Source organism: Ptiloglossa arizonensis, chromosome 4, assembly GCF_051014685.1.
Source record: "Ptiloglossa arizonensis isolate GNS036 chromosome 4, iyPtiAriz1_principal, whole genome shotgun sequence".
NCBI lineage: Eukaryota > Metazoa > Arthropoda > Insecta > Hymenoptera > Colletidae > Ptiloglossa > Ptiloglossa arizonensis.
In genome coordinates, this window is record NC_135051.1 from 6,020,419 (window position 1) to 6,038,455 (window position 18,037).

General features: G+C 36.9%; 1 protein-coding gene across 2 annotated transcripts in view; it reads right to left on the reverse strand.

Moving 5' to 3' along the window:
• Tusp (WD40 superfamily protein Tusp) overlaps positions 1-18,037 on the reverse strand; it is a 77,345-nt gene that overhangs the window by 13,969 nt on the left and 45,339 nt on the right. For both annotated transcript variants that reach the window (XM_076309567.1, XM_076309565.1), the window contains exons 3-7: positions 9,198-9,380; positions 7,859-7,966; positions 6,356-6,521; positions 4,935-5,203; positions 4,750-4,838 (exon numbers count right to left, since the gene is read on the reverse strand). In XM_076309567.1, coding sequence (XP_076165682.1) covers positions 4,750-4,838; positions 4,935-5,203; positions 6,356-6,521; positions 7,859-7,966; positions 9,198-9,380 — 815 coding nt within the window. The remainder of the gene's footprint in view (positions 1-4,749; positions 4,839-4,934; positions 5,204-6,355; positions 6,522-7,858; positions 7,967-9,197; positions 9,381-18,037) is intronic.

Below are 18,037 nucleotides of genomic sequence, written 5' to 3' on the forward strand. Positions count from 1 at the left end.
AAACAATGCAAGTCCAAATTATGCGGTTGTTAGTGCAAAGAATCGAAATAAATATCGATTCTCTCGATCACCGCAAGCGTCGGCCATACAACAATTTCCTCGAAATGTGCGTAACTAATTAATGTTGTTAAAAATCAGTACAAAAACGATACTTGAATCTTGGTACGAATCTCTGTTACGCAATGCGTGTGAAAATTGTAGAGAAATCGGGACGGAAGTGGAGATAAATATCGATTATCTCCATCACCGCAAACGTCGGTAATACAACGGCCCCGGAAAAATGTTTATTGCTAATTAGTTTCAATAAAAATCCATGCAAAAGTGGTCCTTCAATTTTGCTACGAACCTCTGTAACCTAGTAGATATTTAAATTGTGCAATAAATAACGCGACGGTCGAGATAAATATTGATTATCTCGATTACTCCAAACGTCGGTTATGCAACAGCTCCGGAAAATTGTTTATAACTAATTAATTTCGATGAAAATCTTTGCCAATTCTATCCTTGAATGTAGCCAGGAGTCTCTGCTGTATTATGCAACTCTAAAAGTTCACATTTTTGCTGTGTAATTTGTTAAATTAACATTTTTTCCTTTTGGCGCGAATTATTCCCCCACCCTCTCACTATTTTTAATAGACGACCTCCGTTAACATTCTGTGATCCTGCTACAAGAGCCTGATTTTTGGACTACGGAAATCAAAATTACCACCTTCACAAGTAGTTCAGTTTTCTGATACCAGAGGGCGACACCTGACGGGGAGAAAATCGGGCTATTAACCCTATATTATTTCGAAACACAAGTACTAAAAAAATTATTTTCTCCGGAAATTGTTGATAACTCATTCATACGGCAAAAGTCATAGTTAAAATTGTTCTTGAATGTTGGGAAGGGTTTCTGCTAAACAATGCAAGTCCAAATTATGCAGATTTTAGTGTGAAAAATCGAGATAAATATCGATTATCTCGATCACCGCAACCGTCAGTAATACCATAGCTCCGGAAAAATGTTTATTACTAATTAGTTTCAATAAAAATCTATGTAAAAATGATCCTTGAATCTTGCTAGAAATCTCATCAACCTAGTAAATATTTAAATTATGCAATAAATAGCGCGACGATCGAGATAAATATCGATTAGCTCGATCACTACAAACGTCGAGAATGCAACAGCTCCGGAGAATTGTTTATAACTAATAAATTTCGATGGAAATCTTTGCCAATTCGATCCTTGAATGTAGCCAGGAGTCCCTGCTGTATTATGCAACTCTAAAAGTTCACATTTTTGCTGTGTAATTTGTTGAATTAAAATTTTTTCCTTTCGGCGCGAATTATTTTCCCTCCACGACGCAAAATGCTTCCCCCACCCTCTCGCTGTTTTCAATAGACGACCTCTGTTAACATTCTGTGATCCTGCTACAAGAGCCTGATATTTGGACTACGGAAATCAAAATTAGCAGTACCGAGAATAGTTTAATTATCTGCCACCAGAGGGCGACACCTGGCGGGGAGCAAATAGGGCTACTAACCCTGTATTATTTCGAAGCACAAGCACGAAAACAGTTATCACCTCCAGGAATTGTTGATAACTTATTCATACTGTATAAGTCATTGTTAAAATTGTTCTTAAATGTTGGGAAGAGTTTTTGACAAACAATACAGGTCCAAATTATGCAGATTTTAATGCAAATAACAGGCAAAAATATCGATTCTCTCGATCACCGTAAGCGTCGGGGATACAACAATTTCCTTGAAATGTGCGTAACTAATTAATGTCTTTAGAAATCAGTGCAAAATTGTTACTTGAATCTTGATACGAGTCTCTGTTACGCAGTGCGTGTGGAAATTGTAGAGAAATCGGGACGAAAGTCGAGATAAATATCGATTATCTCGATCACTGAAAGCGTCGGTATATTAACAGTTGCGGAAAATCGTTTATAACTAATTAATTCCGCCGAAAATCTTTGCCATTTCGATCCTTGAATGTAGCCAGGAGTCTCTGCTATATTATGCAACTTTAAAAGTTCACATTTTTGCTGTGTAATTTGTTAAATTAACATTTTTTCCTTTTGGCGCGAATTATTCCCCCACCCTCTCACTATTTTTAATAGACGACCTCCGTTAACATTCTGTGATCCTGCTACCAAAGCTTGATTTTCGGACTACGGAAATCAAAATTACCACGCTCACAAGTAGTTCAGTTTTCTGATACCAGAGGGCGACACCTGACGGGGAGAAAATCGGGCTATTAACCCTATATTATTTCGAAACACAAGCGCCAAAAGAATTATTACCTCCGGAAATTGTTGATAACTCATTTATACTGCAAAAGTCATTGTTAAAATTGTTCTTGAATGTTGGGAAGGGTTTCTGCTAAACAATGCAAGTCTAAATTATGCAAATTTTAGTGCGAAGAATCGAGTTAAATATCGATTAGCGCGATCACTACAAACGTCGAGAATGCAACAGCTCCGGAGAATTGTTTATAACTAATAAATTTCGATGGAAATCTTTGCCAATTCAGTCCTTGAATGTAGCCAGGAGTCCATGCTATATTATGCAACTCTAAAAGTTCACATTTTTGATGTGTAATTTGTTAAATTAACATTTTTTTCTTTCGGCGCGAGTTATTCCCCCTCCACGTCGCAAAATGTTCCCCCCACTCTCTCACTATTTTCAATAGACGACCTCCGTTAAAATTCTGTGATCCTGCTAACAAATTCTGATATCGGTAATGCTGACATAAGAGTTACCGACCCTAAATTATATCGAAACACAGGTTGTGTAAATACAAAAAAAATCCTTACCACGAAAAATTGATGATAACTAATTGATCACGTAAGAAATCAGTGTTGAAATTGTTTTTGAGTATTACCAGCAATTTCTTCTGATGAATATAAGTACAAATTATTCAATAATAAAGGCGGTAGGTCGATAAAGGGATCGATTATCTCGATCACCACAAGGGTCGGTAATACAAAAGCATCGGAAAAATGTTAATAACTAATTAATCTCGATAAAGATTTATTTAAAAATCGGTCTGAAATCTTGCTACGAATCTCTATTGCACCATGCGTGTCCAAATCATCCAATAATCGATGTGGAAATTCGAAAAAAATATCGATAACCTCGAAGACAACACGCGTCGGCTACTCAACAGATCCTGAAAATTGTTCATAACTATTTAGTCTCAACAAATATGTATACCAAATTGAATCTGGAATGTTGCTATTAACCTTTGTTACTCGGTCCATGTCCAAATTATGCACTTATAACGACGGAAAGACGAGAAAAATATTGATAATCTCCATTACTACAGACGGCGTAATTACGTCGGTTGCAGAAAAATGTTTACAACTAATTAATCTCGATGAAAATCCTTGCCAAAAGTATCCTTTAATGCAGCCACTGTCCTCTGCTACGTAATGCAACTCTAAATGTTCACATTTTTGCTCCGTAAATGTGTTAAATTAACGTTTTTTCCCTTTTGCGGCATTTTGGCGGGAATAAATTACCCCCCACGTGGTTTTTGTCAATAGACGACCTCCTTCAACATTCTGTGATCCTGCTACCAAAATCTAATATTTTCACTACAGCAGAAATTTTAGTTTCACTACAGCAGAAAGCACGACATCGACAACACAAAACCTCCGTCGAATTGCTCGTAGTTAATTAATGCCGTTAAAAATCATTGCAAAAGAAATCTTATCTCCACAGAAAGAGTATGTATTAAATAGAGGTCAATTGAATGTGTATACTATAATACTTAAGCCATACAAATTGAATCTTAAGTATGTTAACATCCCTTAAATTGAAATTTTGCGACCGATTGTTATTCTACAGCTGTTTATGACGATTTTTTTTTGCACTCGAAATGTAATTAGTTGAGTTTCGACTGTTCTATGTAAAAATGCAATTTTTACGGATATCGTGTAAATTGGTAAGGATGAAATAAATATATATAATGAACAATTATTTCTTTCCATGTATGGAAACTTTATGTATATAAGAAACATGTCGAAATTAATTTCTGAAGTTAGTTATTAATTTGTAATGAATAAGTGAGATACATAAAGACACATTAACATTCGAAATACGCTGGAATATTAATAACAGCCCTCACAAATTTCGCAATATCTCAATTTTTATCTATTGCAGCTATCAACACTCGTCATTGGACAATGATTGAAACAATTATTAGTAATGTTTTTGTTTAGAAAATGCCTGAAGATTCCATTTCGTTGAAATATTCAGCTCTATCCAACCTTTCCAAGGCTACACATATCGATTATCAATTCACAAATGTTCATCACGATGGCTTTTCAATCTAGAAAAGCGACAAGAAAAGTAAAAAATACAACTTCTACGCGTATTGCGTACATCATAAAAATTAAACAAACGTTAAATCAACGTACCAAATAGACAATTACTACTTTCCATGCTTTAAAACATTAAGAAACACGTTCGTACCTCGAATCTCGATCAAAATCAATTTCCATAAGTTGCTCAATTCTTTCAAATGCACAAATAAGATGCACTCCGTTCGATCGATATCGAGAACACGCGTAGACGTTAATAAAGATCGCAAAAATTCTGAAAAATCGATTCTTTCGGTTCTTGACACCCCCGGTGGTAGATTTGGTATCGCGCGAATTGTATTACTGTCGCGTAAACGTAATTTCTGACGAAACGATCGTCACGAGATTCGCATCGGAAGCGTTCTTTGTAGTTGATATAAATCACGTTCAATACCTTGATACCCATGCTGCGTGGACACGTGCACCGGTCGCGACGAAGAGTCGTCTGTCGTTGTGGCCCCACGTGAGCGCCGATACAGCACACTGGACATTTCACAATGTGGTGTAAAAGAAGAAGATTGTTTCAATTTTAGAAGAACGTTACTAACGGATAAATCTACGCCCGGAAAGGATACGTACTTGCGTGTATGGTATCGCAGTGGTGTAGACGAGGGCGCCGCTGACCAAATAAAATTTCAAAAGGTTCGTGTACTCGTGGGCGCCGCTCTGCGGGCTATCGAGATCCCTCGTTCCGGCGATCGCTAACAGTTTTCGAGAATTACTCCATTCGGCGTGTAACGGTGCTTTCAGATTCGTACGTATCGTGATGGGCGACACGTCGTCGAACGAACGTAGCATCACGATACTACCGTCGGCTAGACAGACTGCCAGCACGTAATTTCGCTCGTCTGCAAATACGTGTACCCGTAATTGGGTAATTTCGGTTTTAACCACCGCCCAACACCACCACTACCCCCACACCCGCCGATAATAACGAATCGCGTGAGGGACGAACTTCGCGAGAGAGAATTATTGACAAAGTAAACGGACGTAGCGAAGTGGTTGCGTTTGGTAACGTTTTACTGACTTGGCTCTTTGATTGATCGTTGCTGAAATTTAAGGTGTTTGGGCGGTAAAATTGCTTGGAAATAGAGTAATTTTGAAATTAATTCAAAGGAAATGAACGTAGGACTTGTTCCTTTTTTTTTTATTTATTTATATATGTGTGTGTGTGTGTGTGTGATTAAAGGGCCATTTTTTAATTCCGTTGACTTTACAGTAATCTGAGATTTGAAAATAAAGATATCAAAATCTTCTAGCTGTAAAATAGTAAAATGTATCTTTTCTTTGGAGTATGAATTATTTTTATTTGTGTCTTTTTAAATGTATCGAAGCAACGAACGAAGTACATGAAACTATGCTTATGTATTTGAATATTAAAATCGATTTATGGAGATAAAAAAAGCAACTGTAACATCATGCATAAATAACGTATAATAAGCAGACGATCCTGAGTCTGACGAATTAGCTGTAAAATTTTAAAAAGCTTGTTATACACACGACTTTGTACGAGACAAGATAAGGTCAAAGGAACTTAAAAATTCTTCTTCGAGAAAATGTGAAAAGAAAATAAAAAAAATATTCCATCCAAGACTTAGTGGATAGCTCGAAAATATCCATTTAATAATTTTACGTTCCTTTTATTCTCTATCGCTGGCTTCAGGCTTACAAGAAGAGACAACAAGAACAGTCGATCGATATCACGAACATAACAACATTTTAATGGCCTTTACTGACCACTCGATTTTGTTTCAACTATAAAACAAACTATCTCACGTACACCTTTCGGTTTATCGTCAATTGCTTCGAGAACCAGCCGTTAAAATTATTTAACTACCGTTTCAACCAGTAGTATACCGACAGATGCGTTTCCATTTAAATATTTATAAAAGTACGCGTTTCAAGATCGTCGTGCGACTCGAGTGCATCGATTTTCGCGCGTGAAACGCGTGAAACCGTTCAAGCATGCCATTTTACAGGAAATTAGATGAGATCAGTACCTCGATGAGTTCTGTCATTCGATAAATCGTCATCTCCTTCTTCCATCGTAAATTTCTCAGCGCTCCAAGCCATCGAAGTGACACCAGCCGCTAGTTGCACCTCCGACACCATCGCTCCGTGAACATCCATTACGATTAATTGTCCAGCTGTTGTTCCAAAATACACCTGTTGATCGATATCAATATTTCATGGTCAAAAAGTGACGAACACGATCGGTAATTCTATCTGCCAGGACCCAACAAACCCACTAATACACGATAAGTGTATTTGTCTAAGTCTGGTACACTCTTTCCAAGCTTTGTCTATTTTTATACTTTTTTGTGATTCCTTTTAAATTTGTAAAAACGAATTACGACACATAGAAATTTGTTAATCGTTATACATCTCTAATTTGATACAAATGATACGATAGGCTCGTCTATCTGTACCGAGAAAGTTTTCCACGTTGAAACGGGACTCTGACACGTATGATGGAGTGTAATACTACGCTATAATAACGTGGGTGTTTCAAGGTTCGAAGCAGACATCGGTCTATCGTATTTCGATTATGACATACCATTTCGCAGAAGGAATTCGTATAAAAACTTTCGTATCGAGTATCACAAGGTGGAATCTTTTTGTTTCCAGATTGGAAACGCGAAGGACATTTTGAGATCAAGATTTGTTTTTTTTCAAATGGAAGGGTACGAGGTTTATGTGTCTTGCTGTAGAGATTATGATAAGCTGTGAATTACTTTGACAGAACAATTCGAATTAATCGTGGATGAACTTTGTTTTTCACTGAATTGGTAGTAAATACAGTATTGTACGAGTTAATCGTGGATGAACTTTGTTTTTCACTCAATTAGTAGTAAATACAGTATTGTACGAATTAATCGTGGATGAACTTTGTTTTTCATTGAATTGTTAGTAAATACAGTATTGTACGAATTAATCGTGGATGAACTTTCTTTTTGACTCAATTAGTAGTAAATACAGTATTGTACGAATTAATCGTGGATGAACTTTATTTTTGACTCAATTAGTAACAAATACAGTATTGTCGATGTATAACAAATTGAAAGACAGAATTGGTGACAACTGGAGAGTATAGTAGTGTATTAAGATATATTAGAGTTTTACTTTCAGAACGTTTTAAATATTGAAGAGATCTAAAGGTTAATTTTGTGCTTTCAAGTAGTGCATTACAGTATGCACTCTGAAATGATAATTTCCAATTGTGAGATAAACTCGGTTACTGTCCAAGTCACTATAACCCAATGCAATTGAAAGCACATCTTGAAAGTACATTGAACGATATTCAATTTTTGTACCATTGCTTTTCCAAAATGTAGCAAAAAAATGATCCCTTGATACAAACATTTCACTATGAAGTTTCTTTAACCAAAGAAGCTACACGTTCCAATTATTTTTCATTTCTATTGTCGAGAGTGAATAAAAAAAAAATAAGCGACTATTTCTAATTTTATTTCTAATTTTATTGATATAATTTTTTGATTTACCTGCTGATCGTCAGGTGTCCAAATACCACAGGTAATCGTAGCCTTGTCGTTCAACATCGATGACCAGTACCTTTGACCAGCAACGCTGCCAACTAGCACAAAACCGTCCTGCAAGGAAAAACAATTTGTCTATTCCGTTTGTCCTAAACTGGTAGTAAAGTGAAGGAAAACACGAACGTAAATCTGTTCCACTGTCCGAACACAATCAAGTAACCGCTCAAGGCCACCTAAGGGCTATCCCCACCACCATTCTTTGATCATTCCATAGCTCTTTCCGTTTCCGCGCGTTTGCAATCCGCAAACGTGCACCCTTTGTTTCTCCAGTAGAGAAATAAACTGGTATTGCATCAAAATGGTGGACGAGTAAATTTACAAAAAAAAAAGAAAATAACTTTGAGCGGTCAATCGAGTCCGAAATGTAAAAATAATAATAGTAATTCTTTACTGCACGAATACGAAAATGAAATTCAATCTACTAAACGAAGAACGAAAGTAAAAAATAAGAAGAACGTAAAGTAACGTATAAAGGTGAGAATAAGTGTAAAAATTATCTTCTTATCGGTTCAATGAAACTTGGTTACAAATTCCAAGGTTTGTACTTTACGCGACGTTCGGTGCGCGATTTTATATTCCTTTATTTCAATTTACCAATATCGAAACTTATTCAACGAAACAATAGCTCCGATTTTAAATCCCGAGCACACACGTACACAACGGTTTACATTTTATTTGCAATCTAAATTGTATCGCTACGTGTCCACATATTCTCCAAGAATGAATAATCGCTTTGCATACATCCGACACGATGTATTTTCATTCGATCATTCTCGGTTAGAAATCCAATACTTATTTCACGATGCTGTCGCGCGACACTTCCATAAGTACACCATCGAATCAATTTTATGTCCGTTAGCCCTCGATTCCGATCGCCACGTGCATTGTTTTCGCTGAAGTCTTTTCTAATTTTTACACAGACCCAACCCCAACAATTGAAGTCGATCCAGATATCATCGTAAATTGATCGGCTCGATTCGGTGTCGAGAGGGTGTTAGGCACCCTAACGTTCCAGTCGTCGTCTGGAAATGAAACATTCATCCAGAATCTTTCAGAGTGTCCCCCAAGGAACAAAAAGTTTCCTTACCGCTTTCCTGAGAAACCATGGGAAAGTTGTTAAAAACGCGTTCAAAGTACGAGTACGACAACAATCGACTTGCGTGTATTTTACATTTCCAGACGATGTCAAAAATGAAAATTTGTCAACACCATTCGTTCCTTCGATATACGAGCTCACTGATCAAACTTTCCCACTAGAAACAACCAAAGTTCTCCGAGAACTTACCCTGTAGCATATGAGAGCCATCCGACCGTCGTGGGACCAAGAGAAATGCGTGACTGGAGTTTTCCTGTCGTTGATCAATTCTATCGTCCATTTTCCTTCGTACTTGATCCATACAAAGATGATACCTGAGCTGTCGCACGATGCCAGCTTCTGGTAAGGCTCGTTCCACTTCACGAGTATCACCTGCGAACCGAAATACACACTCGTGTACCGATGGGAGACCGTTGAAGCTAGGTACGTGAAAGTTGACGATGACTCGGGGTCAGAATCGTTAGAAGCTTCTGTAGTAAAGCACGGTTTATAACTATGGAGAGTATCTACGAGAAGATACCCCCAGGTACCAGGTACGGTAGCCACGATAGCGAGCAAGTTTCCAGCTGCTCCTTGAGGAACAAATTATTCTATTACGAGGAAAAGATAAGCCACCGATTCGAGGAGTCTCTACATAACCCGGATTATGTTCTCGGCGGAGTGGTGTTAAACTTCAGCAGCAAAAATGACCCAAGAGGAAACATCTTTGTATCTGCTGGAGGCTAGAGTGTAGGGTCTTCCATGCCCTCAACGATTCAATTACTATGAGAGGTCTAGTTATTCTAAGTCACACCCCAGGTGGAGATGGTTACCAGGGGGTAGTTATAACGATGTATTTTCTTCTACCAATGTTCCACTGGGTGTGTCGATAAATGAAGACAGCTGTTAGTTGGGGACAAGACAACTAACGAGCTTGTTGGGAGTTGCTCTTGAGATTTCAACGAGAGACACCGAACAGAGATTTCGTGTTCTATTGGTTTTGACACTGGTTTATATACATGATTAAATACATTCAGTTCGTGATTTTCGATCAATGAAATTAAAGGTTGAGTAAAGACACTTCAAATTCTTCTTTCGTCCCTACGCAAGACATTTCGTTTTCCAAAATCGAGAATATATAATTTAATAAAATGTTAATACACTCTAAAGAATCGTGTTTAATTTTCACCAAAAAAAAGAAAAAAGGAATGACTTTTCGAACAACCCAATATTATATTTAGCCTACTAGTGAAACATTAGGGCAATTGGGCAGTCCTTGGAAAATTTAGAACCGCATAATTCTCTCGTTTTGTTAGGGGATGACGTTAAAGTGAAAGTTTCTCCGCACCAATAAGGTTCACGAAAACTCCCACTTGACGATGCTGGTGACTTTCGTATAAAAGATTGACCGTGTTCTATTATAATTTATATACTATACTTATTTATTTAATTGTATTATATAAATTATTTGTATATTATATATAATATTATATAAATAATTTATATACTATATATTATATAAATAATTTATACAGTATATTTATTTATTTAATAAAAGGAGCAGGAATACGCAAACACTGCCATGACAGGTGTATCATACACGTGTATGTGTATTATTAGCATTGTATGATATAATACACGATACATACGACATACTGAGGTAATGGTTACGTTACACTTGCAAGTGGGAATCATATTTACATTTTGTATCGCAATTAGCTTCGTTAGGGACCTAACGAACGATCTACGCTAAATAATATTAAATATTTCTAATCGATAGACGTTGAAGACGCACTGACACTCTTTCCAATGATACTGGAACCGATACCATAATCGGATCAAAATCAACTGACCGTTTATCCTCGCCTCGCAAAGAGACGAACTGATATAGCGTAAAATCGGAGATTAATACTATTCATGGTAGAATACGTGTTATTTTATCAGTGACTATCTACTTGTGGAATTTTTCTCTATTCGAAATATTCGAACACTAACAAATACCATTCGAGTACTTGCTCAAAATAATCATAATAATATTCGAACAACAATATCACCAATAATATAATAATATTCAAAAGACGATATTGAATACTCGAATATTCAAAGTTCAGCATTCGAGTACCTATACTCGAATATTCAAATATTCTAATAATATTTCGATACTCGAATACTCAAGTATTAGAACAATGATACTTGAATACTCAACGATAACGGTCAACTACTCAAATATTCAAATGGTACGTACTCGTGGCGTGCAGCTACCTATAAAATATTAAATTATTCGAGTAGTTCCCTAATTTGATCCGAGTATAGCCCTTAGACCTTTAGTGCAGCTGCCTGCGATGTTGGCAATTGAGTTTCAGAAGGGCAGGTCTTACACCTGAAAGCCTCTAAATGGTGTTAACTTCAAGGATTCGAGCTGAGACAATCTCAATGATCTTGACAATAGATCGTGTTGTCTTTTGCCCCGTGAGAGACGTTTTGTCCACATCCTTCGCACCGAATTAACAACCTCGTGGGAGTTGTCTTTCCAGTCGGTGTATTCCGAGCCTAAACCCTTAATCCGGATAAAGTTCTGGGTCAGTTCGCTAAACGCAGTCTGAAAGCATCAAGGTCTCGGCCAACACGGTACGTTATTCATAGCACAATTTGCCTTAAGCAACGAGCTTCAGACATCAGGTGCTCTGGTACGATGGGAAACAAATCTACAGAGACTTCTTTCTTCTCTTGTTCGGAGCACATACACAGGGTGTTCCCGAATAACACGTAGAAACGAGCTACAGGCGATTCCTTATAAAAAAAATAAGAAAAATAAACGGAATGAAATTTTGTCGATTTCGACTTCCTTTTCGAGAGAATCGAGTTTGAAAATTCACTTCGTCTTGTTCGCACTCACGACTGAGATACGATTCGATGTGTAGTGTGTATCGTGTTCGTAAACAATGTTTCACGACTGTTGGTGTGCTTATGGAATCGTCAGTGCTTTATTGACACTCAGTTTTCGATAATTTACCACAATGGCTGACACGAAGAACGATGAAAAGAATAGAAAAAATTTTTATGAAAAATGATTCTTTTCAACCGCAGCGACGAGATTGTGGTCCTGTTCGTGAAGTTCGAACACGAGATGAATCTTCGAATTTAATTATCTGGAAAACCAAGTGGAAATCGAGAAAATTTTATTCTTTTTCTTTTTTTCGAGTGGAACACCCTGTATCTCGTGGGAAATGCGTCGAGTGAGTATTCTGGGGGAGAAACTCTTTGGAAGAAACAATATGAAATTTCGAAACATTACAGTATGCTAATTCGTGGTTCCAAGCGAAGCAAATTTTCCCGCGATGACTAAGCGAAAAGAGTGTTGACGATGTTTGAATATTTATCCGTGGAAGACCGAGGAGTAGGGTCCAAGTGTTTGTGTATTCTACAGCACTCGGAGCAAACTTTGTTTTATTGGATTCGTAATATTCTGGAATGTGTCTGCATTTGCATCCAGTAAGCCGATGTACAAAACGATGTGTATAAACATTTTAGTGTCACAGTGGCGCGCGGCGAATGTACAGAGTGAAATAAATAAAAAATGTAAACACAAGACGTGGAGAATAACGGTCTCCGGACTTGTGGAAAATTCAAGAAAAATGCTCGAAGAATATTGTACCTTTGAGTATCTAAACTTTGAGCTTCGTAAGATTCACGTGAACGTATTCGAACCACTAACGACTTCGACTATGTTACAATGTACACCGCAACTTTGTTAATTGTGTCACGCTAAACCTATTAGTTTGTAAATTACTCCTGAAAGGTAGAGATTAATATTGTTTTCGGTAAAATTTGCTTTCCACCGACCGAAAAGTACACATTATTTCGATGTATCGTATATTTGCATTATATTTACCCACTCCGCGATCGCAAAAGCGTAAAATTATATCGAATGTTTATCAGTTTAACGAATTACCGTGAACGCTATTAAATTTTGCAATATCGTCGCGATAAAGTAGGACAGCGTCACGTGTAATTTCACCAGCACGGTATTATCCACTATCGTTACAATAATTATTTAATATTTATCGTCGTTTATCGTAGTAATTCGGTTCGAGGCACGATGATTTTCGCGAGTAGAACGAAATCTATCTTTTGATCTCACCGAGTCCCTTATGAACAGCACCCTTTGTTACCTTTGCACGCTCGTCTGCTCGTCTTATCACCGCAGAAGTATATCACACTCGTAAGATCAAAGACAATTCGAGTCCTTAGCGAACTGGTAAAAGATACGAACTCGAAGACTCGTAAAAAGGATACTTTTTTCCCGAATACTACATTTATACTATCGATACGACTGTGACACACTTTTCTTGTAGAAAATGCGTCTGGGGTAGAAAATTTATTTTTTTCTTTTTAAACAAAGATTTTGGAAAAAAATATTGAGAAAAGTGTGCTCTTGGGTTTTGAGTACACGGTGAAAAAGAGACACGTGAAAAATTTTCTTGTAGAAAATGCGTCTGGGGTAGAACATTTTTTTTTTTTAACAAAGAGTTTGGAAAAAAATATTGAGAAAAGTGTGCTCTTGGGTCTTGAGTACACGGTGAAAAAGAGACGCGTAAAAAAATGTAACGTTACAATTAACTTTTCCATATGCAAACATACCACTAGAAAACGAAGAGCAGATATTTGTCGCGAACAATAAATCCGGGACTATGCTTAGGCTATCTTTAGTAACGTTCATTGCTCTATCATGAAAGCTGTATGGCTGTCCATCGATCGACGAGTGTCGCCCGTGCAGTGGCTGCTCGCATGCTCGCGTACAATTTTGTGTCGTGTGTCTGCCGCGTTTTAACGAACGAACGAACGTTTCCGATACACGTACGTCGAGGCCTATCGTACCAAGGAAGACCGATATCTAAATTCGTGCCTTAGTGCGCATTCTGCCCTTTTAATTTTTATTATTGGGACCGTTAACGTTCGACTACTTAAGTGCCCTCTATCACGCTACGTCAGAAGTCACGTAGCATGAAGTCCGAAAGGGAAACCAGCCGATGTGTACAGCTCTTTCGTGGAAGATAGCGATTACGCACGAGAGTATCTCGTTGCTGTTGAAAAATTGATCGGTCCACGTTACCGGGAGCGAACCTTTGCGTTAAATAGTCTAAGCAAAAATACTTTGTTGGAAATCGAACGGCTTGGATGGATATAAATCCTCAATTACCATTTTAACAACGTTCGGTCACGAAACTGCATTCCTTTCCAGGTCAAGTGTTATGGATCGAGTTTGCGATACGAGTGCAACTTCTTTGATTATTTTCTGACTGATAGTTCGTATGTTTTTTTTTTAATTTCTTGAGAATCTTTTAAAATGATCGAAGAAGGAACAAATTTGGAAGCGAGGATAAAAAAAGGAACGAATCTTCTCAATTTTTGCGTTTAATTCGATTTAGAAGAAAGAAACCAATTCTTTCGAATTCGAAGAAATTCATCGTTCCTTTTTTTTTTTGTACAATGAATCATTTAGCTAAGCGCCACGGGTAAACCAAGATCTCCGCGCAGAAAATGATTAACGTTACGTTGCCGTTTCACGTGAAGACGTTGCTGCAAATAAACGGACACTTCAGATTAATTGCTTTCCACGTGCTTGTCCGATCGATCTTCGGCCATATGCTGCAAAGAATCGACGAAAGCATGGAGAAAGACTCTAGGAGGGTCGCAACACCCGTTGCGAAAAAGTAAGGAAGAGGACCCCGTACGTGATCCGACTAGCAAGAGGATATTTCGATTTACGCAAACCATGGCGAGTTCAACAGTATACAGGGTGGACAAAGAATAATATTATAACCAGAGGAGGGTGATTCTTCGTGGAAAAATAAACCGAAAATATTTTGTAAAATTCTTTTCTATGAAATCCCATCGAGAAAAACGATCTTGGAAATTCTTGGGGCAAGTGGGAGATTGAACAAAATTTTGTCGATTATTACTCGGTACTATTGGTGCATGTAAATATCGATAACGACACAGTTTGGTTCAACTTGTTTCGAATAATTATAAATTGATAAGATCGACTCGAATAATATCGTATCGCGAAGTGTTTGGAACGCGGTGCAAGTAGAAATGGCCAGTAATGGTCAGTCACGACAATAGTCAGACAATTCCAAATCGTACACACGCCTTTGGAATTTTCAAAATGGATTTCCTCGCGTACGAAGCCCCGTTGACATAATTTTACTCCCTACTTATGATTTTTTTTACGCACTGACAATTTTCTTAAAATTAAATTTGTTCGTTTAACGATACTTGGAATCTTTATCTCTTAATTTCTTAATTCATTACTTAAAGTTTACGTATTCTCGAAGGAGCTCTACATTCTGATGGTTGAAACATTGTGTTAATAAATAATTAATTTAAGAATAAGATTGATTTAAGTTTAGTTTTGAAAATTTAAACAGATAGTTTGGATATAAATAATTGGAAAAATTACGAGTTTTTCGGTTGTATCGGTACTTTCGGCCACCCTGTACAGTGCTGTGAGTTTGCGCCTGGTTGTGCAAAGAGCACAAGGAGGGAGTTATTGATGGTTTCGTGGAACGTTTTTCATTGTACGGAAATTTTCCATCCCCGTTGGCTTGATACTTCGTGAACATCACCCCTCTTTTAGGTTTATATCTATGTAGTCGCGATAGTTAACCAAATTATTGTACATTGTGTGTAGTATTACAAGTTAATATTCTTAAAAGTATGAAAGATCTTATTCTTGACTCTCATTTTAATTTAATAATAAGGTAATTTTAATTTCATTGCTCTTATATGTATTGAAGATATACGGGATCAAGAAGTGTATTTTTTTTTTTTTTGTTATATCAAGAAATAATAGAAACATACAGTTAATTATTTATGAAATAATCTTTATCCAAAGATAACCAATAATCACGAAGAGTATGAATATTATTTTCATTTGTTCAAGTTTATCGTAGAAGTTCAATGTGCCTTTTTATTTCATATATATTTTTAAATAATTTAAAACCTTAAAGGAGAAAACGAATAAAGTGAAAATGAGGAAGAACTTTACAAAGCGTTGTAATTTTTTCAAAAAAGAAACTCGAAATCTAAAATTGGATTCAGTGATGGTGTAACTAAACCTGGGAATGATTACTATACGTGTGTGAACTGTCACTATTAAAATCCACTATTCGAATAATCTGCTACTGCCCCCTAAGCGGCTTTATGCATTCGGGATTGCATCGCGTTGCATCGAATTTCCCGATCGGATTTTCTCGCTTTTAGAGTCATTATTCGTCATCGCACGTGTCAGAACCTAAGTCATCGTTAATGGTCGTTCGGGACAGTTTGTAACATTCTTTCCATAGCTTTTGCATAACTATAAAATAACGACAGTACGCAATTTTTGCAAGATAAGAAATTGCAAGAGACGAGTGAACGTAAAACAGAAATACATTGGTAACATACTGGTAATACAATTTGAAATTTCAATCGTTATTTCGAAATTTAATTTAAATAGAAACACTATTCGAACACTATTCCCCGGTAAAAAAAAATATACAATATCGAAATTCCGCGTAACACGAGAATTATTCTGACGTATCGCCAACGAGAATTGGCGATCGAAACAGTGTCTTCTAACTGAGCCGTGAATGTTCGAGGAATGATCGAAGGTGTAACAGCGACGAGCATAATAAAATCTGGTAAATCATGAAAGATGAAAAGTATGATATAAATTATCAGAATACGACTGGCCGAGAAAGTCGTGGAACGGTGGAGATAGAATAAAGGGGCTGATCGATAAGAAGCTATGGTTGCCTGAAATTCTCGCGCGGCAACGAAACTGTGCAGAATGCGAGATTGTGGCAACGTCTGGAGCGACCAATATATTCGAAAGCTTCGCGAATACCTTCTTCGAGGAAATATCGTTCTCCCTACGAATCAGATTTCCACGAATTATTCTTCCCGGGACGCTATCACGTTACACGGAATTCCGTGTAAACACGGAGCAAAAATTAAACGACCGATTTAACGACAAGTAATTTTGTGCTCGTTTAATGGAACATTCATTGCCCAGCGTGCAACAGAAGTTCGAAACGATTTCGATTCACCGATTCTTGCGCTGCTTCGATCATTTGGGCAAAATCAACTGTATTATTTTCATTTTCATTAATAAATAAATGAATAAATTTTTGATTAATTAAATAAATAATTTTGTAGAAGTATGTATATATATATAGTTATAAATAATAGAAGTATTTACAAAGTTAAAGATGTTAAAATATTTCTTTAGGAATAATAGATTAATTTGTATTGATATTATAGTAAAAGAATTTTTTTAAATAAGAAGAATTAAATAGTTGCTTTATCTTTTGTATCAGGGTTTATTTAAATAAATTTACAAAATTGTAATTATCTCGAAAATAAAGTAATATCTCCGTTACCAGAATATTTTTTATCGACAGATTCGTTAAATTTTTGATAAATACAGAGAGAATTAAAAATTTTCATCAAACTTCGGAGTAAGTTGACAGATTTCGAAAACGTTGGGAAGAAGCAAAGACGTTTTAAATCGTACGTCATCGACACAGCGTACTTATTAAGGTTGAGTCATTATTTATAGTATAGTCTCCATCCACCGATAAACCGTTTATATTCTTTATCCGACAAGATCCGGCTCTTTGAAGTGAAGATATCTCGATCCGGCCGATGCTGACGAGGGATAACCTTGATCCGGTACTAATCAATATCTGGTACGCTACCGGTTTGTGGAAATTTCTACGTACAAGTTTCATGTTTTCGGGTACTGATTGTTTCGTGATTGAGTGGTCGGTATGGTGCATTCGAGATTTGAGAAACGACGAGAAAGCCGAGTGTCTCCTCGACATAAGTGTGTCATCGTTAGGTGGTGGTTGTACTCGTGGATTTATACCTCCACCATTGCGCGCATCGACCACCAATCAGGTTCAAGCGGTGGTTTCTACGCGTTACGTCTATCTGGCGTTTCTATTGCCACGATCTGTAGTAATTCCCCGCTTTCGAGTAAAAAATTTTTACACCGGATTCGA